Here is a 26,005-nt window from a genome sequence, read left to right on the forward strand (position 1 = left end):
AATAGTTCTACCATTTCTTCCCCAATTGCTTTATCCTTCACTTCATCTAAATAGTTTCTTATTCTATCCTCATTAACTTCTTCCTTTTTATATAACTCTTCAAAATACTTATGGGCAATTTCTTTTTTCTGTTCTATCTCCTGTTGTATATCCCCCTTTCCATCTATTAGCTGGTATATCAGTCTCTTTTCTTTCCTTTTTTTTAGTTTGTAAGATAGCCATCTTTCTGGCTTATTAGCATGCTCAAAATAAGTTTGTCAAGTCGTATTCAAATTTATAGTCATTTTCTCTTGTTCAGTTAAATTCAATTTATGTTTAGCTATTATTATCTGATTTTGCAATTTTGAATCCTTTGGGGTACTCTGTAATTGAATTTCTAGTTCCTTAATTTTTTGTTGTAATTTATTTTGCTGAGCATATTTTTCCTTATTCCTCTTGGCATTATAAGAGATTGTTATACCTCTTATTACTGCCTTCATTGTGTCCCAAATGTTTTGTTTAATATATTGAATGACTCCTCTCATCCGGGACATCAGCTCTTTGAACTATTACCATCGAGAAGGAGATTTAGAGTATTAAGAACAAGGACGACCAGATTTAAGAACAGTTTTTATCCAAGTGCAGTTTTGAGTTTGAATGCAGGGTCATAAGATTTTTGTGGAATTAAATGGCTGAGAGTAATGGGGTATTTACATTTTTAAATTGCATAGAGATGATTGTATGGTTGGTTGTGTTTAGTTTAATTTTTTTTCTTTTTAGTGGTGTTTGTCCAGTTTTTACTTTGTGGAAGAGCACCTCATTTCGTTGCACCCTCTTGCGAGTGTAATGACAAATAAATTCTTATGTCTTATGTCTTATGTCTTGTTTCGTAGTTACTCCATTATCATTTTCCTTTAAGAAATAATTTAATTCCTCCTTGAGTTTGTTAGTATATTCTTTTTCTTTTATTAATTGAGTATTTAACGTCCATCTTTTCTTTGGTTTTTCCCTACCCTTCCATATTATCTGAATTGGATTATGGTCTGCCCATTCATTAGGTAAAATTTCAATCCCTTTTATCTCATTTGCTATTTCCCCATTCATCCATGCCATGTCAATTCGTGTCCATATTTGATGCGGATTTGAGTAGAATGTGAATTTTTTTTCCTCGGGATGTAATCTTCTCCATATATCAATCAAATTTAACTCGTTCATCATTTCCCTACATATCTTGGGAAGCTCTCTTTTCCCCCCTTTATTCTTCCCCCCATTACTGTGGTCTTCTTGATAATCAGCAATAGAGTTGAAATCTCCTATGATACAAATATTTCTTTTTTCCAGTCCTATTATTTTTCCATAAAGATGCTTAAAAAACTCTTTTTGATCTCTGTTCAGGGCGTAGATTACCACTAAGAGAATTGGGATAGCATTAATCCAGATCTGCAAAACCAGAGTTCTTCCCTCAGAATCTGACCATATTAAATCTGCTTTCAAATCCTCTTTAACATATACTGCAATCCCTTTCTTTTTTCCCATGTCTGCTGGTGCGGTAAATAGCTTCCCTAATTTCGGACATTCCAGGTGTTTTTCATCTGTTTTCTTTATATGAGTTTCTTGTAGGCATATTATATCAGCATTTTGTTTGATTAGTTTAGCTAATATCCTCTTCCTTTTTATCGTCGAATTTAAACCATTTATATTAATTGATAGTAGTTTCTTTTCTTCCATTTAATTAATTCTGTTTCGCTCTTTGTCTTGTAATGACTCCAGTCTCTCCTTGTGCCTGAAGATGTGTAGTTTCTTCTCTCTCCTGATGTAAATGAGTATTTCCTTGATTTCCTAAAGTTCCGTCTTTATTTTTGTGATAACCTTGATCTTTCTGGGAGTTTGTTTCCAGTTCCTCCTTACTGCTCTGGTCTTCCGGACCTACCAGCCGCTCATAGAATTCCTAGGCCTTTTCCATGGAGTCTATTTTAATTTTCCTTTCGTTCCAAGACACTAACATCCCCTCTGGGATTAGCCATTTAAATGCGATTCTTTTCTGATTTAAATAAGCTGCTAAGAACTTGTAGTCTCGCCTTTGTTCTCTTACTCTTCTTGGTATTTGTTTGAGAATCAAGACTTCTTTACCTTTGTACATGATTGTTTCATCTCTGGACATCCTATATATAATATTCCGGACACTCCTTCTTGTAAATCGTATATGGACTTCTCTTGGGCATTTATGGCATCTCGCATAGTTAGTGCTAACCCTATAAACTTCATCAAACTCCCTTAAGATGTCATCTTTATCCTTTTCCAATAATCCAGCCAGTATTTCCGCCATTAATTGTTCCAGGTCTTCTTCTTTGGATTCCACTACATTTTGGAATCTCAAGTATGTAGCCACCTTGTCCATCTCTAGGTAGACCAGTGAGTCCTCCATTTCTTTACTCGCATTCTTTAATTCTTCATCTACCCTTTCTAATTTCCTTTCAGTTCATTCAGTCCTTTTCTCTACCTCTTTTATTGTTGCTTCATTTTTCTCCAAGGCCTGCTGTAATATTCCAACTTTGTCCTCTACTTTAGAGATGTCCGCTTTCATTTCTGCTTTTAATTTCCCCATCTCCTCTTTTAGTTCATTGATATCTGCTCTCGTCTCGTTATGGTTTTTCATCATTGTTTCTTGCAGCTTCGTCATCAATTCCTGTAAAGTCAGCAAAATTGATTGGATGTTGGCATTCAAAATGTTAGCTTGTTTCTCCACTGGTGATGTTTCTTCTATGGTTTTTTGTGCCAACTTAGTTGTTAATGTAGGGGTGGCCTTTCTTCCAGTTTTCAGAGCTGTAGTAGTTGTGGAAGTCATTTCTTTTAAGATTTGTTTCTGTTGATGAACTATATTAATTATATTATCCCAAATTAACATTCAGTGATATAATCTCTGTATTAGGATTGACCAGTATCTAATTACTTAATCTATCTATCTGCTGGGTAGCTGTGTTCTTAACTGGTTACTGGAGTATATATATTATTTTACATCCAAATTCTAAATCACATATATAATTTTGTAAGGTCTGTGCTCAACCTCTATACTTCAGTTCATGTAATAAATATATATATAATAAATATTATATCAAATCCAACTATATTTAAATATTATAAATATATATGTGTATTTATCTAGCCTTATCTTAAATATTAAATACTCTTAAACACAAACAATATTACATTCGTCCCAAGTAGATTAATTGCGGTCACACAATAAATTGTAATATTAATATATGAAACCCTGTACTAATTAATTAAATAGTACTTAATGTCCTTACTATTTGTGATAAAGTGATAAAGAAAGCTAAATACTTAGGAATATGGTTGACAGCACATTGTAAGACACTTAAGGAAAATAATTATGATAAATTGTTGCAACACATAAAGAAGGATTTAGAAACATGGGGTAAGCTGCAACTTTCATTATTAGGCAGTATCGCTGCCATTAAAATGAATATTCTTCCAAAATTTCTATATCTATTTCAGACGATCCCAATTAAAGTACACAAATTTTTTTTTTTTGAAGAACTTAATAAAATAACTGTTAAATTTATTTGGCAAGGGAAAAAACCTAGAATAAATTTAAAGGCAATGCAGGATATGAAGAGCAGGGGAGGGCTGGCACTTCCAAATTGGGAGTTTTATTATATTGCTGCCTCTTTAGTATGGTTGAAAGAATGGGTGAATTTAACTAACAAGAGAATATTATTTTTAGAAGGCCATGATTTGCAACGGGGGTAGCATGCTTTTTTATGGGATGTAGGGAAAACTAGCCAGAAATATTTCCATAGACACCTAATCAGAGACTCATTATTAACTAATTGGAAGAAAATACAGAAAAAACATTATTTAAAAGTACCAATTTGGATTTCAACAACGGAGGCGATGATTCACCCAAATAATCTGGATATTACTAAAATGATTAAATATAAGGACCTATTGGATACACAAGGAAATTTGAAATCGCGGCAAGAACTTCAAGAACGGGGACTAAATTGACCAGTGGGCATACCTTCAAATTCAAAGTAGACATAAACAGGACAACAAAGAATTCGGAATCAACAATAAACTCCAGCAATTAGATAAAAGTTTATTAGGATGAGACAAAAAATATAACAAAATTTTATAATTATTTATTAGAAGTAGAATTAGAAGAAGAAATTGTAAAAGGGAACATGATAGCCTGGAGTAGGAATGTAGGACATAGCATCACTCTAACAGAATGGGAAAAGGTCTGGGGTAGAAATAATAAGATTACAAAATCGGTAGCATATAAAGAAAATGCCTATAAAATGTTTTATAGATGGCACCTTCCTCCGAGATTAGCGAAGATGCACCCCAATATGAGTCCGAATTGCTGGAAATGCAAAAAAAAAGAGGGAACTTTTTTCCATATGTGGTGGTCCTGTACAGAAGCTCAAAAATATTGGCAGAAAATTAGAAATTGGCTGGAAGAAATGACAAGAGAACAGATCGAATACAAACCAGAGTCCTTTTTGTTAGGGATCTTTGATAAACAAATATCAAAAAAAGCGAAATACACAATAATACACATTTTGACAGCGGCCAGATTAGCTTTTGCCCAATGTTGGAAGCAGCCTCATGTTCCATCAGAGGAGATGATCATTCAAAAAATTTCAAGTTGTGCAGAAATGGACAAATTAACTTTGGCATTAAAAAATAAAGACACCTCAATATACTACAACAGCTGGAACTGCTGGTACAAATGGATAGACCAAAGATAGACTTTACACTATAAGGCAAAAGAAGATAGGATAAATCCATAGTAGTGATACACAGATATATGTAAGGATTAGGTGTGTGTATATGGCAGAAATTAAGGGGGGGGGAAAAAGAGGTCTTACAAACTGTTGAAGATGAGAATGTTTTTAATTGTTTTCTATTTTTTCTATTTTCTTCTCCCTTTCTTCTCTCTTTTTTTTTCATTTGTGTATGTGTTGTCGGTTTGTTTTAATTGTAAAATCAATAAAATTTATTTATAAAAAAAGAAAAATGCCTTTCTAAATGCCAACTCTGCGATAGGAAAACAGCTTGTATGTTTTGTGCTCTGTAACTATGGACTGTTCTTTAAGAAAAAAGAAAAATCTATTGGGCCAGCTTCATGCCACATAATGGACTCCCAGACCAGTTATTTTTGCAGTCATAGGACTGGTTTGTGTTGTGTGTGTGTTTGTGTGTGTGTGTAAATAAAATGGAGCAGTATTTCTACTTGCCACTCTGTTCAATATTTTCTATTTGCAGCTAATTTCATTTCCCATCAGAGTAGCATGAACTCATAGTGTTAGAACAGGGGTTCCTGTTAAGGTAATGAAGATTTGATAGCTGACCAGCTACTGTAAGGCTATAAGCCAAGATGATGAGGGTACTGCCAAGATGATGAGGGTACTGCCGCTTTAAGAAGCTGTCTATATAAGGGAGGCCATGTGAGGGCGTCTCTCTCTCTCCCTCTCCTCATGTTCTATTTCCATTGTAGCTCTCCATGTAGAGTTGAAGATTGATTGCTTGTCTGGTGTTTGCCTAACACGTGTATATATGTATATAGTAGTCTTATATATAAACCACTGTTAAAAGACAAAGCCTCTGTGTCCTGTGTTTTACTCCTGGGTTGTCTTACAATAGGAGTCCCACTGTAAACACTCTGACAGTTCCCAACCAGGGGGGGGTGCAAGATGATATTTCAGAGGGTGCAAAAACTTAGGTTTAGAAGATTCAAAATTATAGACTGTGCATAATTATATGCATATAATTATTTACTTTTGTAAGGGGTGCGGAAATATATCAGAAGCGTTCTTGGGTGCGGGGTATAGCACAGGTCGGGAACCCCTTTGTTAGAAGGAGAAAAATAACATTGTTTACTGAACAGGCTGGCTGAACGCAGCTTTCAAAGGACTGGAGCTAGTTCATCTGTTTTTCAGAACTAACGGACATTGTTTTGCCATCATTGAGGAAGACGAAAATGGAGAAAAAACCCTCTCTTCCGGCTGCATGAAATACGAAGGTTCAGACTTCCAATGCAAGGTACCCCACGGCTGAGTCTCGTTAAGCAGTTTTCAGAAATAAAGAAGGGGGAGCCATCGCTATTCGTGTTCAGAGTTTTTGCAGCGTGAATTCAGCTCCACAAAAATAAACACAGATGGCTGATGCTTCATTTAACTTCTTTATAAACATATACAGTAAATTTTACAATACCAGTTGTAGATTTCTCGAACATGGAGCAAACTGAAACAGCAGCAAACATGTTACAAGTTCAGAGCTTCAGCAGAAACTCGGGAGCTCAGAAACAGACATCAGTTTCACTTTAGTTCAGCAGGCAAGCAAGACACACACAGCAGAGGAGAGAAGCAGTTTCATTTTCAATAGACAAATTCTGAGCTCAACAGAGCTCCAGAGCTTAATACAGAGCCATGCCTAGGCTAATTCTAGTTTCAGTTTCCAAACAGTCCTCATTGGCTGACTTAGTTGCTATGCCTATCCATTGGCTGACCTTGTTACCAAGCTCTATTCCAGTTCATGAATATACTCTTGACAGTTTGCTTTCCCTAAATCTGCTTATCAGTTTTTTGTTCAAACCTAAGCTGCTCGCTGTATAGGGCTGCATATTGATTTTTCGAAAAAGCTTTAAAAGGTTGTCACTGTTGTCGAAAATAGTCTGGAAGTCGAGTTTGTGGCAACTGGATTTATTTCCTTGTTGGTTTGAGAACGTTTCTCTGGCCCTCGAAGCAGCTTCTTCAGTCTGAATCAGTTGGTTAGGGGAATCTGAGTAGGCAAATGGTCATGGGAAGAATGTGCCAGCTCCTAAAATTCTTATTAATAAATGAATATTTATTAATATTCCTGCAAATCTTCCTGCACCAACCTCAGAGTTTCTTCCCCCAAAGTGACTGGCAATATGTTGACGAAGAATCTCAGCCCTCCAGGTCGAATTGTCTGGAAGTTGAGTCATTTGTTTGGCTGCAAGTCACACTTAACCCACAACAATTTACTTAAATGACCACAGCAGAGCCGATGATGTGAGTCCTGCATGTTTCATTTATGGACCGTGTCACTTAGTAGCTGCTGGCCCCAATTGCAGTCAGTAAGTGAGGACCAGGGCTGGGCTGCTGGAGGTTTGCAAGGGTTTGGGGAAGTCCTTAGCTAAAATTCTGTGCAGTTTGGAGAACCCCCAAGTCCCACTCCTGGCTGGCCCCGCCCACCCCTCCCCTCCCAGGAGGCCTGTTTTGGATGCAGGTAGGCTCGGGGAGGGAAAAATATGGGCCTCCCGGAAGTTCGGGAAGGCTGGAAATGGGCCCGTTTCCAGCTTCCATAGAGCCTCCGGAGCCTAGAGAGCCTTTCGTTCTTCCGGAGGCTCGAGAAAAGCCTCCGGAGCCCGGGGAGGGCAAACACCCCCCCCTGCCACGGTGCAGGAGGCCAACTAGGCCACGCCCACCCAGCAACCAGGCAGAGAACCCCTTGCTAAAAATTTTGAAGCTCACCCCTGGTGAGGACTATATGAGAGACCACCAAGCAATACGAGGTCTCCTGCAGACTAGTCTGAGAAGTTGGGGAAAGTTCCAGAACAAGGAGATTACAAACCCCATCCATGTTGCGGTTCAGAAGCCCATCGTGATATTCGCATGAGGTCTTCCAGTCCTTTAGCTTAACTCAGAGGGAAACAACTTTATTGTGCATGAAGAAAGCCAGGCGGGATCAAATAGGTAGCTCTCGAAATGTCCCCGAGAAGATTGTCTATGTTCACTAAGTAGAAAATGCCAAATGCTAGAGGGATACATAGGAAATAAACATAAATTTAAAAATGGAAAATCGAATGGGGCATCTAAGGTGAGAGCCGTGGTGGCCCAGTGGTTAGAATGCAGAATTGCAGGCTGATTCTACCCACAGCTGGGAGTTCGATGCTGACTGGTTCAAGGTTGACTCATCCTTCCGAGGTCAGTAAAATGAGGACCCAGATGGTTGGGGGCAATGTGCTGACTCTGTAAAACCATTCAGAAAGTGTTGTGTTGTAGAACACTGTGAAGTGGTACCTAAGTCGTAAGTGCCATTGCTGGGTGAAGTTCACAGCTATGGCTACCTGACCTTCACACCCCAACCTTTTGTGGCAGATCTCATTTCTTTATTTTAAATATTGTTTGGAAAGCAACAATCTACATAAATGCCTGCTTTCCAGTTCTTCGTTGTAGATCCTGGAACATGTGTACATGGTTGTGAAAATACCTATGATTAGCTGGTGGTCCAATGCAATTACTTTCTTGTGGCCTGACCATTAGTGATCCCTCTACCAAATCGTCTGGTTTTGACCTGTCTCAGAATTAGATGTGATACTGGAAAGAATTGTATCAGTGGGGATGGAAGGATTTCCCCTTGTGCAATTGTGCGGCTGATCTGCAAACTATTAAACATATTGTGCAAGATTGCCCATGAAGTACGTTCTCTGGTTCCTTAAAAGATTTACACGAAGTAATGCCAGAGGCCATCGCCTGGGCAGCTGAATTGGACATTCAGTTATGAGACCACTGCCATACCCCCTGTAGAGTTTTACTCATAATCACGCAGACTATGTATATATGGGTATGTTTGCTTCACTTCTGCCATGTTCTCATCATTCTCTAAATACTAATAACTGATGTGTAACTGTTTTGTGTATAGCTAAGTGCTTCAGCACTGCTTCAGTGTCCAATTTCTTCTGTAGGATTCCCGAGTTGTTTTACGACGCCGTACCATTGAATGTTGCCGGACCGACTTCTGCAATCAAGATCTGCAGCCCACTCTACCCCCTACTTCAAAAAGTACCATGCTTGTTGATATATTCAGTGGGTGGGATCCCTGGGGTGGTGGGCGTTTGCGTGAACATTTTACCCATCTATTTTTCAACCTTGCTCTATCACCCAAGTAGCTGATATCCAAGCAACAGAAGACTTAGCAATGTGGACATCAATTAGTTCTGAGCATTGTAAAACATAGTATAAAACTCTGGGGGAAGGTAACACTGTTTATTTGCATAGACATCAAATCAGGTGCTAGGCAGATTGCCCTGTTTCAAAAAATTTCAATTTAGAGCTCTTCATCTTCTTAATTATAATCTCTGGGGAGTAAGATACCAGTGGAATAACAATAGAACCACAGATGATGACATTCCACATAAAGTTTGCACACACAACAACTATTGCAAAATTGCATTACTGAAGGTAGATGGCAATAAGATTTGTCTAAATCTTGTCTGATATTTTCTGTGAGAGAGTTCTGCATTTAATTATGATTACATTAATGCAGTGTTTCTTAACCTTGACAGTTTTTAAGATGTGTGGACTTCAAGTCCCAGAATTCTGTAAGCAGCTATGCTGAGGAATTCTAGAAGTGTGGTCCACACATCTTAAGGAGACCAAGGTTGAGAAATTCTATGTTAATATTTATTTATTTATTGTTTGTTTGTTTGTTCGTTTAGTTAACCTGTTTGATGGCAGCATACCTTGCGATATGTGCTTATTTTCTGGCTCGCATATGCCAGGCCTTGCGCAAAATTTAGTTAACCTGTTTGATGGCAGCACTTACCCCCCGGCCCGAAAACTTTACGGATAGCTGTGCTTATTTGCATGGCAGTCTGCATAATTGCCATGATTGCCCTCTTTGGCTGCTTCTGCTACAGGTAAATCATGTTGGATATTTACAGCTTTAATGTGTTGCATTAAAACAGGATAGACTGGAAGTTTTAAATGCAGTTTAGAGCTGGAGCCCCCCAGCCCCTGCAGCCAGGGCCAGCGCCCGGGCGCCTGCTTCCGAGCGGAGACGCGCCCTCAGCCGGCCCGGCCCGGCGAGGGGCGCCTTTGTGAAATTTGATTTGCATCACTTTGGGTGGTTAAATGTGTAGAAAATTGTATAAAGTGGCATAATACTCAGGACCTCCCATTGCACAGTCTGTAGTGGAATGTGGGAGAAACTTTCAAGATTCGTGGTCTTATTTGTGCTGGATATAAAATATTTTAATGATTTGATACCTGTATTTGCCTATCTGCACATTTAATGTTTATGGTTAATATATTCCTTTACATCGTATAATCTTATATGGGATCCTGAAGATATTTACAGAAAAACTAGGATGATTAAAATTCATCTAATTTAGCTTAAATTGTTTAGCTTGATCTAAATTAAATAACTTCATAGTAAGACGAAGAAAATATATTTTATATGATATTATATTATTATCCAGAGATAGAAATTACCGATTGAATGTTGAACTCACTTGTATCACTTATACGTAAACCCTCCATTCAAGGTGAGGCACAAATTCTCTGTTCAGTTATTCAGTTCTGTTTCAGGTAGATAATGATCGCATAAAATGAACAATTAGGAAATTACTTACTAATGTTCGAATCTCGCTTGCGTAAATATCTCTCTAAGATGTTTGGCAGTTGCAGCTTTAAATAGCTGTCTATTTGAAAAGTACGTTTGCATTTGCTCGGCCATTTCACATTAAGAGACAGGTACCTCCATCTATATACCAAATGAATGACTTATTAGGACCCCCATATCAAAACAACTTACCGTATGTGCGGCCAGAATCTGAAAATAACATTTAACACAGCACAGAACTTAAGCAAAATGGTTCAGTTGAGATTGGCATATGTGGGACTGATTGGGGTAGATTGTAGGGGTGACACTGAAATATAGTTTTATCACATTTTATTTATCTATATATGAAATTATTATTTTTTTCCAATTTCATTTTAAAATGTATTTATTTCAATTTCATTTTAAGTTGTGTTTATCAGATTTTAGTAATAACTTGTGTCTAGAACTGCACTTTTATATGGCCTAAGAGCTAATCAATAAAGTAAACTAAAAAAAAAAAACCTTACTAATGTAAACATGGAGGAAGTCTGTGGCATACGATTTTGAAATTACTTTTGACAAATCAGAATTGCGTGAATTTGAATCTCTTTTTTCTCCAGACATTACTGCAAAGGGGTAACAAAGAGACGACGTTATAATCGTGATTTGGAGCAGGATGAGGCCTTCATCCCAGCTGGGGAATCATTAAAGGATCTTATTGACCAGTCGATCAGCTCTGGAAGTGGTTCAGGACTGCCTCTGTTGGTAAGCTCCTGGTTTAGGAGTTACATGATTTATAGCAGACTTGTCCAAGTTTCTGTGTCCAGGCATGAAGTTTCCATTTAACCGATTTTATCAATTTAACTTATTTCTTTTGCTAATAACCCATGTACAGGAATCTTCTCAACTAACAATCAGCACCTAGTTAGATCTAGATAAAATTCAACAGCACTCAAAGCAGTTGGACTTAGTATGTTTCTGGCTACGTAGGGATCCCTCTTTACACTCCCATCCCTGGCTCTGTCATTCCTTCTCCTACAGCCTAAGGCATTCTTGAAGAGAAAAGCAAGCAAAATTAATTTACCATGTTTCCCCGAAAATAAGACCCTGTCTTACATTTTTTGCTACAAAAAAGGCACCAGGTCTTATTTTCGGGGGATGTCATCCACTAACTAACCTCACTTGCGCGCATCGCTCCCGGCCTCCTTTTCGCTGTCAGAGGCCTTCAGGAACTTCTTCTGCAGCCGGCAAGGCTTTCCTGAAGGCCCCTGCAGCCGATAACAGAACTCCGGATCGATCCAGAGCTTTGTTCTCAGCTCCAGAGGCCTTCAGGAAAGCCTTTCCAGCCTTGCTGGCTGTAGAAGAAATGTGCTGGCAAAGCAGGTGTCAGGGCGTGCGAGGCCTGGCTACAACTGTCCAAAGGTAAGTAGTAGGACAGCTCCATCACCACCCCCATCCACCACCCTAGCTTAATTTTTACCTGTGCACTCTGGAGTGGGCGGGATCTTAATTAGGGCTTGTTTTGGGGGGGGTTGGGCTTATATTGGGCGCACATGTAATAAATCAAACTAGGACTTACTTTCAGGGTAGGTCATATTTTCAGGAAAACAGGGTAGTTCAAGAATTTCAGTTGCTTCCCTTCAAAAAGCACTTGTTGGGTCCGTTTTCCGATGGCCCAGGAAGTTGTCGTGGAAGGGTAAAGAAACAGCATTACTTTTGGGTGAGGTTGCAGCTTGTGCTGTTGTTCCTCAATCGGTGATGCAACAGAACAGAAAAAAAGGGGGCGGAGAATTTCGGTTGCTACAATATTGTTCAGTCCTGTGCTTTTCAGCTATTACATGCTTTAAGACAGGAGTATCGAATTCAAGGCCCACAGGCTGGATTTGGCCCACAGGGTGTTTAAATATGGCCCGGAGGGCCGGCCTGGAAGTAGTAAAGGACCGGTCCACGGTGTCTCTGCTAGTGAAAATGGGGCACAGGGGGACTGCCTGTGGGCCCCCCGTACCCTGTTTGAGTGGGCAGGTCGCTATAAGAGTGTGTCCGTCCCATTTCTCATCTCTTCCCGGCCCGGCCCGCAGGGAACAACTACAATGCTGATCTGGCCCTCCAAGAAATCCAGTTGGATCCCCCCTGCTTTAATGTAAAAAATAGCTGTTTTTGAACAAACCTTTTAAATGCCTAATCTATGAAATCCTCAAAGAGGTCATTACCTTTTTAGTTCACATCCTTTTTAATGATGATGATGATGATGTTGTTGATGTCAACTCATAAAACATTTTGTATACACGTTTTATAGTTGACAACAGAAAGAAGGGGAGGGAGTTTCAAAGAGCAGGCAGCAGTGTGGAATTGAAAGTACATTCCATTCATGTTTTCTTCAAAGACTGATTAGATGACTGAAGCTTCTGCCGGGGCAAAAATCTAATTGGAGAGCATGATTGATGACTCTTGGCTATGGATGTGTTTCATTGGATGATACACCCAGAGGGGTGGGGGGGAAAGCAGGGTTGAGGGTGACAGTGAATTACGTATCTCAGAGTCGTCTACGCCCAGGCTAATGCCGGCATGTTAACTTCTAATAAATCCCTTTTATAGTTTTGGAAGTGTGGCTCGAGGCTCATGATTTAATTGGAGTAACTGCCTGGAATCCTGACAGTTAAAACGTTTCATCAGCAGCTTGAGAATCCTCAGGTGCCTTTCTCCCTCTCCCCCTTTTGTCAGGTGCAACGGACGATCGCCAAACAGATTCAGATGATCCAGCAGGTTGGAAAAGGGAGGTACGGTGAAGTTTGGATGGGTAAATGGAGAGGGGAAAAGGTGGCCGTGAAAGTGTTCTCCACCCCCGAAGAAGCCAGCTGGTTTCGGGAAACGGAGATTTACCAGACAGTTCTTATGCGCCATGAAAATATACTTGGTAAGTAAAGAGGCTCACACTGTGATTGTGTTTTGTCATGGAAAGGATTTCATACATAATGCGATGTTTCTAGCAGAATATGAAAAGATGACAAAAACGTTTTCTCCAACACTTTCTTGAGTGTTTTTCTTTCTTTTTCTTTTTCTTTTTTACTGAATTCCATTTGCATTGTTAGTTGTTACGGCTTTGAAACATTTTCTCCAGTAAAGTGAAAATTGGATGAGATGAAAATCCCTCACCTCGCCTGCTATATTCCTAAAATTCAGAGTGAGCCAATGTATTCCATTGGATTTGCAGCTAGTCGAGTGTGTAAATTTCTCTATAAACTTGTTGGGGAAAAAAAACAAGTACACCCCATTTACATTTTTTTTTTTAGCTTTTCAACTTATTATTAGCATACAAATGTTAGTTCTTCATTTTGATCATATTGATAAGGGGGAATATAATGTAACAGAAGATCATGCCACATTTACAATTTGCGTTCCAATCTGTAATTTAAATAAACGTAACTGCACAATTTCACCTGCGGAAAAAGTAAGCGCGCTCCTACATTGATCACTAGCTCAGATACCTAAAATTAAAATCAAGTGCACCAGATCAGCTGCAAACATGAAGCCGAACTGAAAGTGGACTTTGCAATACAACAAGGACACTAAACATTTCAATAAATGCATTAAGGAACGGCTGAAAAAAGAATGGAAAGGGGAAAGGAAAGGGAAAGAAAGGGAAAGAAAGGGAAAAAGAGAGGAAGGAGAAAGAAAAGGGAAGGAAGGAAAGGAAGGAAGGAAGCAAGGAAGGAAGGTCTCCAGTGGCCATGTCAAAACCCAGATTTAAATCCCATTGAGATGCTACGAGATGATTTAAAACTGGCTAGGCATGCAAGCAATCCCTCAAAAGATGCATTGCTGAAAAAAAATCATCTTAGTCAAGAGATTGGTAGACAGTGAGGAGGAATGCCTATTTGAGGTTGTTTCTGCCATGAGACCAGGAATTAGAGCCAAAGGCATACTTAAATTTTTCCACAGGAGGATTTGTGGAAAATCTGTTCATTTTTGGTGAAATCAATGGTTGCAAATGTCAAATTTTTCATACTACTGTTGGGCACTCACATTACCCTTACAGAGTGTTTCAATTAAGATAACATTTTGATATGTCCAAAAGGGGAAGGAGGGGAGAGAAAACCCTTCATATTTTACTTTTTTCACCTGACTGTTAACATTAGCAAACCCGGAACCACCACGATGGAAAACATACATCAGAAACTCAGAAATGAGGGGGGGGGGATGAGCCGCCTTAAAATGAATCAGCAGTCATTGCTAGGGGCAACATTTGGCTTTTATTCTCCTCAAAGCTGAATAACTGGATTTGGGTGACAGCTCCCTGAGTGAAGACGCCTGCCTCGTGTCTCCAAAATGCTTTTTAAATATATTCATTATTCATCTCTAAATTTGCTTTCCGTTGAATGATTAATGGGAAGCACTTAAACCCCTCCCCCCATTCTGTTCCCAATTCTGCAGGGTTCATCGCAGCAGACATTAAAGGCACAGGCTCCTGGACTCATCTCTACCTGATCACCGATTACCACGAAAAGGGATCCTTGTATGATTTCCTGCAGTACACCACGCTGGACAACAGAGCGTTGTTGAAACTGGCTTATTCTGCCGCGTGTGGCCTCTGCCACCTGCACACGGAAATCTATGGGACTCAAGGGAAGCCTGCTATTGCCCACAGAGACCTGAAGAGCAAAAACATTTTGATCAAGAGGAACGGGTCCTGCTGCATTGCAGATTTGGGCCTCGCTGTCAAATTTAACAGGTAGACAATCAAGTCCTCCTTATATAGCAATAGCACTTAGACCAGGGGTCAGCAACCTGCCACTCTGGAGCTGCATGGGGCTCTTTTCATCCCTCTGCTGTGGCTCCCTGTCACTCAAAATATGTGTCACAACTGCCAATGGGCGACACCTGCTGGCACACAATTTATTGAGCTTTTCAACCCCCAGTAGGTTTTGTGGCTCCCGGTGTTTTCTGATCTGTGGGAAATGGATCCAAATGGCTCTTTGAGTGTTTAAGGTTGCCGACTCCTGACTTAGACTTATATACCGCTTCACAGTGCTTTTTACAGCCCTCTCTAAGCTGTTTACAGAGTCAGCCTTTTGCCCCCAACAGTCTGGGTCCTCATTTTACCCACCTCAGAAGGATGGAAGGCTGAGTCAACCTTGAGCCTGGTGAGATTCGAACTGCCAAATTGCAGGCAGCTGGCAGTCAGCAGAAGGAGCCTGCAGTATTGCAATCTGACCACTGCGCCAACGCAGCTTTATAGAGGACAGTGCTTCTCAACCTTAGCAACTTTAATCTGTGTGGATTCCACTCCCAGAATTCCACAGCCAGGTTTCTCTGTGTCCGCACAGTTTAAAGTTGCTGAGTTGAGAGGCATCAATAAAGTAAATACAGTATTCATATACAACGAAACCTGGAGATGCATCAACATAGAGATAGTATCAAGGTTAGAGAAAGGGTTAGTACTTCTGCTGCACTAGTAAGCTTGGAATATTGCATGCAGTCCTGGTCTCCACAATACAAAAAACACATTGAGACTCTAGAAAGAGTGCAGAGAAGAGCAACAGAGATGACTAGGGGGTTGTAGGATAAAACACATGTTGAATGGTTGCAAGAACTGGGTGTGTCTAATCTAAAGAAGATAAGGATGAGGGGCGATTTGATAGCAGCATTCCAATATTTGAGGGTCTGCCACAGACAGAAGAGGGTCCACCTATTCTCTGAAGCACTTGAGAGCAGGACAAGAAGCAATGAGTATTACATTAAAGAGATATCCAACCTAGAACTAAGGAGAAATTTCCTGACAGAACAATTAATCAGGAGAACAGTTTGCCTTCAGGAGTTGTGAATGCTCCATCAATGGAGGTTTTTAAGAAGAGGTTGTCCAGAATGGTTTAGGGCAGGGGTCTCCAACCTTGGCAAGTTTAAGCCTGGTGGACTTCAACTCCCAGAATTCCCCAGCCAGATTTGCTGGCTGGGGAATTCTGGGAGTTGAAGTCCACCAGGCTTAAACTTGCCAAGGTTGGAGACCTCTGGTTTAGGGTCTCCTGCTTGAGCAGGGGATTGGACTAGAAGACCAACTTTCCTTCTAACTCTATTGTATTGTCACTGTTAGATCACCTAGGTCAACACCTGTTCTGACCAACACTTATTGAGACACTAGCAAACACACATTAGTCCCAAAACCCGTTTTTCTTTATTTCAACAGCTGTGAATTTTAGTCATTCACAGCCCGTAATGAATTTCACAGAGTTTGTAAACAGTCCTATGGAAGCCTACCAATGTCCTTCAGGATAAGTCTGATAAGCATGCACCTTTATCTTCCTTGAAATGCTGCCAACAACTAAATTTCCAATTAGTTATACGAGGCCAAAACGGAGCACAAATTCAACACAGAGCTTCAGGTTTCAAACTGACCAGTACGAACAAAGTTGCTTCCTACAAAGGTTCCTGTCCCTTTGCTCCTCCTTTATGTCTTATGGGAGGGCCAATCACCTCCAAGCCTTACTCCCGAGTTGCCCCTTTTGTCTTAACTGTTCTTGCCTTCTGGCAGCTCTGCGCATACGCTCACTGGAAACAGGCTCCCCTTGTTCCTCTGCCTCGCTGCTGTCAGATTCTGGAGGCTCCAGAGTCAGCACATAACTCCCAGATGGCCCTGGCCCCATCTCTGTATCGGACACAGAACCCTTGTCCGATTCCTCCCCAGAATCCCAGACTGGCCCATGTTCCTCCCCACTGTCCCACTCTGCTGCCGTCTCCGCAGGCTGCCGGCGGGCCACAACACCACCTTGACCATCAGGTGACATCTAGTTTCATACATCTCAAGCCAAGGAGAGCCAATCACCTTCTGAGTCATTTGCTAGAGCAGCTGATAAGATTCATACCATGGGTTGCCTGCCCACAGATCTAAACAGCATTGTTCCTTCCCATGGATGACTTGTATCAGAAGAACAGATGCTCAGCATTGACAAACTAAGGCAATTCAGTGTTTCCTTCGTAAAACAAACATGAAAGGGATAATCGAGACAGAACATTAATGTCAAAACGTATCTAGACTGACGTTCTAAAAACACAAGCTAAAACTATCTCTGGCTTCAGACCAAAAGGCATATTTCAGTGTTGATTCTGCTCTTCCTTGGCAGCTTCAAATATTTCCATTACAATGAAGAAATCCTTTCAACGCTGAATCTTCAGAAATAATACCGTTTTATTCATGCTTGAGAAGTAAATTAGTATAATTTCCATCTTAGAAGCAGGCGGTTGAAAATGGTAAATCATTAGTAAATGAGTTTAATCTCAGTGCATTTGCATTAAAAAAAATTACCGTCGTAAACATTCTGTATGGTTATTACCATAATTGCATCGTCTTCTGTCTTGCTTTGTTTCTTATCTTTTGCCGCCTTTTAGCGATACAAATGAAGTCGATGTCCCTATAAATACGAGGGTGGGCACGAAACGATACATGGCCCCTGAAGTCCTGGATGAAACTTTGAATAAGAATCACTTCCAGCCATACATCATGGCCGACATTTACAGCTTCGGCTTGATCATTTGGGAAATGGCTCGGCGATGCATCACAGGAGGTAAAAAAAAAAAATTACTCCCAAACCCTCCTAGATCACCCCCAAGTGGAACCTTCTGTGCTCCTCATTGCCTGAATCCTTTTGTACTAAACCAGGAGTCAGCAACCTGTGGCTCTGGAGCCGCATGTGGCTCTTTCATCCCTCTGCTGTGGCTCTCTGTCGCTCAAAATATGTGTCACAACCGCCCATTTGCGACACCTGCTGGCACACGATTTATTGAGCTTTTCAACCCCCCCAGTAGGTTTTGTGGCTCCCGGTGTTTTCTGTGGGAAAATTCAAATGGATTTTTGAGTGCTTAAGATTGCCGACTCCTGTACAGAGCAATTAAGGGCCTGGAGACTAAAATGTGGTGAAGGACAGTTGTAGGAATTGTGCATGTCTAGGCTAGTGAAAAGGAGAACCTGGGGTGACAGGATAGCAGTCTTCCAATATTTGAGGGTCTACCAGAAAGAAGAGGGGAGGTCAACCTCTTTTCCAAATTACCAGAGGGCAGGACAAGAAGCAATGGATGGAAACTGATCAAGGAGAGAAGCAACGTGGAACTAAGGAGAAATTTCCTGACAGTAAGAACAATCAACCAGTGATTCGGCTTGGCTTCAGAAATTGTGAGTGCCACATCACTGGAGGCTTTTAAGAAGAGACTGGACAGCCATTTGTCTGAAATAGTATAGGGTTTCCTGCTTGAGCAAGGGAAGGACCTCCAAGGTCGTATTCTGTTAAATACTAAACGTGGTATCTGAACAACCCGGGATAATTTAGAATCTCTCATTCCAGAGGTCCTTTTATACAGTTTAACTGTAGTTGTCAGGCAATTTATGTATATTTTGGCAAACCCTCTGCATGAGAAATAGGATGCAAATAGAATGGAACGCAGGTGGGCTCTCTAAGTGCTATTCTCCTGATGTTCTTTGGGACTGATCGAATTTGCTCCAGAAATAGAGAAAGCCACTATGATGACCCGGGGCATGGCACAAAGGCAACACAGTCAAATAAGCAATAATAGTCCCTTTATTATCTCCAACTTTGCCCCCAATGTCCAGGTTACCTTCCGCTGGAGAAAATCTCTCCCAAGATCAGCCTTTAACTGTAGAAAATTCAGTCCAAAAACAAGGGACACACAAACTGTAACTTAAAATCCAAACAAACCAAACTGAAGTAATTAGCTTGAAAGGGCAGGAGAAGGAATTTCAGGCTTGAAAGCACAGCAAAACTCACACAGTTGGGAAGATGCCAGAAACACAGATAAGCCACAAAGATACAAGATAAATTCACGTTTGCTCCCAACAGCTTGCTGCACACAGCTTCCTCTTTTATACACTGTGTTCCCATCTGCAGCTTATGAAGGGAATCAGGGCCCTTTCCTCCCGCATAAGCCACCCAACCCACATTGCTCCCTTCTCCTTTCCTCCCTGCGTGCACTAGGTTGAAGAGGGGGTGGGCCTGGATCTTCCTCTGAATTCCCTCTCCCTTGCTCTACCTCTCCCCTGCTCTGCCCAGCCAGACTTTGCCCTTCCCCAGTTTCTTCCACAGCCACCGGAGCCACACTCCCATTCCCTGTCAGCTGTTCGTCGTCTTCATCCGATTCTGACGGGCATGACAGCCACCAATGGGCTCTCTTTTTGTTCACTGCATTCTCCAAACTGGGAAAATCAAGCCTGTGAGAGCTTTAACTGCAGCTTGAATAAAAGGCACATTTTCGGTGACCTCTGGTCTCACCCCAATATTTATAGCAGCTGTGAATTTCTCGCAGGGATTGTCGAAGAATACCAACTGCCCTATTACGATATGGTCCCGAATGATCCTTCGTTCGAGGATATGAGAGAGGTGGTTTGCATGAAACATCTGCGCCCGGTGGTGTCAAATCGATGGAATAGTGATGAGGTAAGCACCACACTAGGAATGAACTCAGGGTGAATTCAGATTTATTTATTTTTTAATCTCTCTTACAAAAAAATTCCATGCTTTCTGGCTGGCTTCTAATTGGGATGTTTTCATCCATCCAAGACTACAAATTTAGAGTAGACACAAAAATGGTTTTCTTTCATGTTTAGAACAGAACAAAACCATGCTGGAGAACTCGGGTCACATCATGTTATTCTGAGAAATTGTTTTGGTGAACAATTAATGCAACATCAAAGAGCTTTGAATATAACAGTGTTCAAAGGGCACATTTAAAGTTGGTTACTTTGTTCATATTTTCGCTGATAGATTATCCAAACATGTAAAGCACTGCTAGGCCTTAAAATACTAAGAGTAGATATTTAAAATGTTTTTAATTTCCTAAAATCTGGTTTCTCAGTATATGTATACATCCCCAATTACTAGACTCTCTTTTAAAAGGACCTTCTTTAATTAGTTTTTGTGTCCTTTGCCTCTTTGTATTATTATTGCCTCTGTTTTTTATTTATCCTTTACCCTAAAACAGGGGACTTCAAACTTGGCAGATTTAAGACTTGTGGACTTCAACTCCCAGAATTCCTCCTCCAGTCCTGTTAGCTCCAGGACTTCTGGGAGTTGAAGTCCACAAGTCTTAAACTTGCCAAGTTTGAAGACCCTTGCTCTAAAATAAAGGACACTACAGTAGTTAACTCCAAAGTAAAGGATACTACAGTAGTTTCATCCTTTAATTTATGCTGTGTAGTACTCCGTTACTAGTTTTCTGGCATTCCTTTTTCTCATACCTCTCTCCATCTGTGCTGCTCTTTCATTAAGCCCAGGAATTCCATTATTATTATTATTATTATTATTATTATTATTATTATTATTATTATTATTATTATTATTATTATTATTGAATTCCTGGTCAACTCACCTACTTCAGAGTTTTTCTATGCTTATTGTTATTTTTTTTGTGTGTGACCAATTTTAAATTGGGCATAATGAGGCTAGCACATGTTACACAGTTGGTTGGTTAATAATATTTCAGTGTATTCCTTTCTATGAGATTTTTCTGTTCTGTTCTGTTTCCAGTGTTTAAGGGCCATACTGAAATTAATGTGCGAATGCTGGGCCCACAACCCAGCCTCTAGACTGACCGCCTTGAGGATTAAGAAAACCCTGGGCAAGATGGTGGAATCGCAAGACGTTAAAATTTGACAAAGAAACATCGCAGGAAGAGTGAATTTGGGGACTCTTTTAAGAACTTCTTCACTCAACCCAGAGCAGGTTTGGTGGGATCAGGAGGGGACATCTGACTTTCAGCCCACACTTCCTCGCTAATTCTACAGGCTGCTAATAAATATTACATTTTAATAAGAACGTGGGATCCGCGCACACAATACGATACATGCGTGGATGGCCTTGTCTTCTTTTTAATTTTAATTTTGAGCTGCATTAAGATTTTCATCCCAGTTTTAGGTTCCCATCGGTTTTCTTCAGTGCTGAATTGAACATTCAGATGGATCGCGCTTTCTGTGAAAGCCTTAAGTTAAATGAATGCAACAGCAGTGAATGGAAGGAAAAATCAAGCTTTTTGTCTCCTGCCTGATGTTACCTAACCAGGACTTGACAGAATATAGCCTGTGTGTCTGGGACACTTAAAGTAATCAGACAAGTCCCTTAAGTCTTCTACAGTGTTGTGCCAGAATTATTATTTTTTTTCCTCCCGTGTTTGGAGTACTTAAAGAAGCCATTCAATTTTGTGCAAAGCTACCCGTTTCTTTTCTTTTGTTCACAATGCCTACGAGATGCGAAGACGAGTTACATCTACCTTCCTTTTCGTGTTTGCATCAAAAGGATGACCCGAAATCAAACAGCTCCTGTCAAAGTTCACGCAGCTTCCTTTCAAGCTTGAGGCGAAGATCGAAATCAATATCGCAGGCTGTTTCCAAAGTCCGCCAGAACGAACCGCAGAATCGCTTTGATAATTTTAAGTGCCTATAATCTTGTACTGTAAACCATGTCCTAGCTGGTGTGATTTTTTTTTTTTTTTTGGTTTGGGGTTGTTGTTTTTTTCGAAAAGGGAAATTATTTATGCAGTACACAGTGTGCTTTTATTGCCTGCTCTTTGTATAGGTGTCAACATGCCGTGCAGAGACCTGAAAATAATTTTCAAAGTCATCAAGATCCCGTTAGAAACACACCTGCCAAATGTGACGCTTTGAATGGAATAGATGGCACGGATATTACACAAAGCGTTTCAATTTTCCTTTGAGAAGCATTCGGTAGAAAATTTAATGCAGGGGTGTCCATCCTTGGCAACTTTTAAGATTTGTGGACTTCAACTCCCAGAATTCCCCAGCCAGCTTGGCTGACTGGGGAATTCTGGGAATTGAAGTCCAAAGTTGCCACGGTTGGATACTCTTGCTTTAATGCAACTTGAGTGTGAATTCAACCAAAATGGCATGGAGGGGATTTGGGGTCAGGCAACACATAGCAGTATTCGTTTAATTTATGACTTGGTGTACAAAATTTTATTTAACATTTCTTTTTAAGTCATTTGTTCACTACTCAGCAATGCCTTTAAGTATTAGTGCATATTCCTCCAAACGGATAATAGGTACATAAGCTATGGATTAATTTATTGGGAAGGCAAGCGAACGGCGGACGATGGTTTGCCACCGGTCCTTAGCGAAGGACACATTCTTCTGTCCATCGCTAAGAAGGTAGTGTAAGGTTCTGAAACTTACCTCAGGTCTTGTTTTGCGGGAGCAGTTCAAGATTACTCGGGATAAACCAAATTATTAATGTAGTCCAGCTTTTCTTTCGGGCTCTGTGCGTTCTGAGGTTTCTCTCTACCTTCCATACCGCTATGTCTACTAAGGGCTGCTCATCCACCAGGTGCCACACCAGTATGTTTCACAACTCAATGACTGTTCTGTCCTAGGCTTCCCCAAAGAGCACTAAGCAGACCCTTTGTCCTAGCAAAACCCCTTTTATTAAACAAAGGTGAATTTCTTGCATTCGCCTTCCGCCAAAGGCCTGGCAAACAGTCTTTCAAGGGTGCAATGAGGAGCACAGACCTTATCTAGCTTGGAGAGCTGCCAAGTAAATATTTCCAAACACAGTGCTGACAAGGAAGGCTCAGCACAGAGTCTCTGAGATGCACAGACAAATCTTCACACTTCTGCAACAAACGAATTGTTTCTTGCAAAAGCCCCCTCCCCTTTTTGCTCCTCTTTTAATCCCTATGGGAAGGGCCATTTACCATCCACCTGTGACTTTACTCCCACATTGACCCTTAGTCTGTAATTGTTCTTTTGGCAGCTCTGCGCATGCGCAGGCTGGGACCTGGCTCCAGCTGCTCCCCCACCTCACTGCTGCCCGACTCCGAAGGCAGCTGACAACTGCCAGACTGCCCTGGCCCCATCTCTGCCTCTGACGCAGAGCCCTCGTCTGAGCCTTCCTCAGCCTCCAGGATTGGCCCATGTTCCTCCCCAACCTCCTCACTATCCGACTCTGCTGCCAGCTCTGCTAGCCGCCGGCAGGCCACAACAATGACATTCTAAAGATCTAGACACCCAACTTTCTGATTTTTCTCTTAATTTTGCAGCGACCTCTGTAACGACCAGCAACCATGGTCTTCTTGTAGAGATCTTCCGAGGGGGGCCTCGGGCTTCTTGAGAATACAGATAAGAAACCCCCAGTCTAGCCAAATTATTTTAAATTAAAATTCAATTTAAGCCAATATTTGTTTACAAAAGATATCACGGCTCTTTGGAAATTTTGGTGAGGGATATGTCGGTTTATTAGCCCGATGTATTTCCGCTTTAAAGTGCCATGTAGGGTGGCTAACTTCTAGTAGCATTGTAAGTGCTGACCATTAATATTCACATTTTTAAAAAGCTTTAGAATAAAAGACAATCTACTTAATGTCATATTTGGTCAGAGCCATTGCTCTTTGGATCCAGTAGGCCTCCTAATTTGTTTTTTATATCTATGAATTGTTAAATGTGTTTCACATTTTCTTAACATGCCTTAGTATAGATCAGTTTTTCTGGTCTGGTGATCTCCAATAGGATAGGGGTTACAGTTTCCAGAGTGGATTACAGCTGTGTAACACAGTTTCCTTCCATTCACAATCGCCCACATTGGCATAATCAAAGCAACGCACCGATTTTTCCTTTGCAATTTAGCGGTAGGTGAAAACTTTACAGTCAGAACTGAGATTAATTTTGTTAGTTTAATTCTGCTCCATAAAGTGATGTCCTTTACTCGACTACTACTAACTCTACCTTACTCCTATCTTTATTTCAACTAGCTTGTTGCTGCTATCAATTCACAGTACACGGGAGTAAATTTCAGCGTATGTTTGTGTGGAACCTGCCTCGCGGCCTTGGTTCTTTTAACTGAAAAAAAAAAAAGCATAACTTCTCCTTAATATACCCCATGTTGTTAGTCATTTAGTATGTAATTCAACAGGTCTCTTCCAGCGCCCTAGTTTTATTGATACATCTTCCAACCCTCGTTGCCTTTTTTTTTGAAGTGTACATTTATCACAGGTCACTCCGTGGACCTGAGCGAAACAACGATCAGATGCCTTTTGTTGAACTTGCGACTTACAACTGGTTGTCCTAAGACAATGGATAATTCAGAATCTCCTTTTGTGTGCAAAGGAGACTGGACACTCTCTGTCTCTTGTGGGATAATGACACCCTTCTTGGGACACGATAGGTCTAACAATAGATGGCCAGGCTGGACTACACAAAATTGTGCTGTGTGCTTGTTTCAGCTGCCATTGGATATTGCAAGCAAATAAATAGGATGTTCATGATAGTAAGAGTGAATTGTGCAGAGGTTGTCAGAATTCGATGCTGTTTTGCTTTCTGTTTTAAACAAGGAGTCTCCAACTGTGGCAACTTTAAGACTTGTGGACTTCAACTTCCAGAATTCCCCAGCCAGCCATGCTTGCGGACTTCAACTCCCAGATTATTTGGGACTTGAAGTCCACTGAAGTCTATTTGGGAGTTGAAGTCCACAATTCTTTAAAACACCAAGGTGGGAGACCCCTTGTTTAAACCGTCTTACGTAATGGCCTTATTTTTATAACCCACCCCAATCTGGAGAGTTTCAATAGCAGTATATTGTGTTTTTCAGTACAATTGCTATTAGGGAGTACGGGCCTCTTCTTCAAAAATGGTTTGTAATGTCTTCCATTACGTGTTGTGCAGATTGACGCCTGGCCAACAGGTAATTGTGCCTTTGGACTGTGCTTTTAAGAAAACCTTCCACCTTAAAAAGTGTTTGTGCATGGAAGCCTTGAGGTTAATATGAAATCATCAGAAGAAAATGTTTCTGATTGTAGGGGAAGAAGATTTCCATATATTTTACTCCTTCTTGGGGAATGAACGGTGTTTAGAAGCAACAGAAAGATCCGGCCATTCGTGGAACCCTATGCAAGATTCACCTTTCTTACTCTAAAATGTTTCTCCTATTGTGATCTGCTCAGCGAGCTTTCTGCTCCTTGACGTTGTATATTAATTTTCATTCCGTGGGATAAGACCTCAATTACGGAGTAGTAAATGAAAGATTTATATCTCTATTAGCACAATGCTGCCAAAACGTCACCGTAATTACAGAGACAAAAACCCCTTTACAAAAAGAACGGATCTTTTTGGTGCCATTAAACAGTCCAGGAGCCTCAGAGGCCATGAAAAGTCTGCCTGACCTGAAGGGCTGGTGTCAATCAGCCTTCCGTGTTTTAATCCATCAAAGTCTTTTCACGCATCTCAGTGATAGCAATACCACTTAGACTTATATACCACTTCACTGTGCTTTTTACAGCCCTCTCTAAGTGGTTTACAGAGTCAGCATATTTCCCCCAACAATCTGGGTCCTCATTTTACTAACCATGGAAGGATGGAAGGCTGAGTCAATCTTGAGCCTGGTGAGATTCGATCTGCCAAATTGCAGGCAGCCAGCAGTCAGCGGAAGTAGCCTGCAATACTGCACTCTAACCACTGCACCAATGAGGCTTTAAAGGTATTTAGGAGTATAAGTATGAGAAATTAAAGGCATCCTTTAAAGGTATTAAAGGATGCCTTTAATTTCTCATACTTATTTCCTCAGTGCTTCTCACTCTGTTGGGCTCCTTTTTTAAAGTCATTTGTCAGTGGATCCAGTTGGTTCCATTTAACACCACCTAAAGCACGGAGGGCAGA

The 26,005-nt window shown here is 40.7% G+C and overlaps 1 protein-coding gene, 1 long non-coding RNA gene and 1 other non-coding gene across 3 annotated transcripts in view; all 3 read left to right on the forward strand.

Annotated features, from left to right (window-relative positions):
* The window catches only part of BMPR1A (bone morphogenetic protein receptor type 1A), an 83,718-nt gene extending 62,527 nt beyond the window's left edge, over positions 1–21,191 (forward strand). Inside the window, exons 4-13 of the mRNA XM_087963866.1 lie at positions 5,943–6,045; positions 8,714–8,810; positions 9,467–9,493; positions 9,595–9,667; positions 10,971–11,115; positions 13,072–13,264; positions 14,782–15,079; positions 17,731–17,906; positions 19,657–19,787; positions 20,877–21,191. Of these exons, the coding sequence (XP_087819992.1) occupies positions 5,943–6,045; positions 8,714–8,810; positions 9,467–9,493; positions 9,595–9,667; positions 10,971–11,115; positions 13,072–13,264; positions 14,782–15,079; positions 17,731–17,906; positions 19,657–19,787; positions 20,877–21,002 (1,369 nt within the window). The 3' untranslated portion in view covers positions 21,003–21,191. The remainder of the gene's footprint in view (positions 1–5,942; positions 6,046–8,713; positions 8,811–9,466; positions 9,494–9,594; positions 9,668–10,970; positions 11,116–13,071; positions 13,265–14,781; positions 15,080–17,730; positions 17,907–19,656; positions 19,788–20,876) is intronic.
* Positions 1–25,632, forward strand: part of LOC148130791 (uncharacterized) — a 715,147-nt gene extending 689,515 nt beyond the window's left edge. Inside the window, exon 2 of the long non-coding RNA XR_015749312.1 lies at positions 22,229–25,632. This is a non-coding gene — a long non-coding RNA (uncharacterized LOC148130791). The remainder of the gene's footprint in view (positions 1–22,228) is intronic.
* On the forward strand, positions 11,986–12,119 carry LOC113416419 (small nucleolar RNA SNORA21). The gene has a single exon (XR_003371455.1). It is a non-coding gene; the product is annotated as a small nucleolar RNA SNORA21 (small nucleolar RNA).
* Positions 25,633–26,005: the final 373 nt, after the last annotated feature.

This window comes from Notechis scutatus, chromosome 4, assembly GCF_049901735.1.
Source record: "Notechis scutatus isolate UNSWTSFEM ecotype Mainland chromosome 4, rNotScu1.2, whole genome shotgun sequence".
Taxonomy (NCBI): domain Eukaryota; kingdom Metazoa; phylum Chordata; class Lepidosauria; order Squamata; family Elapidae; genus Notechis; species Notechis scutatus.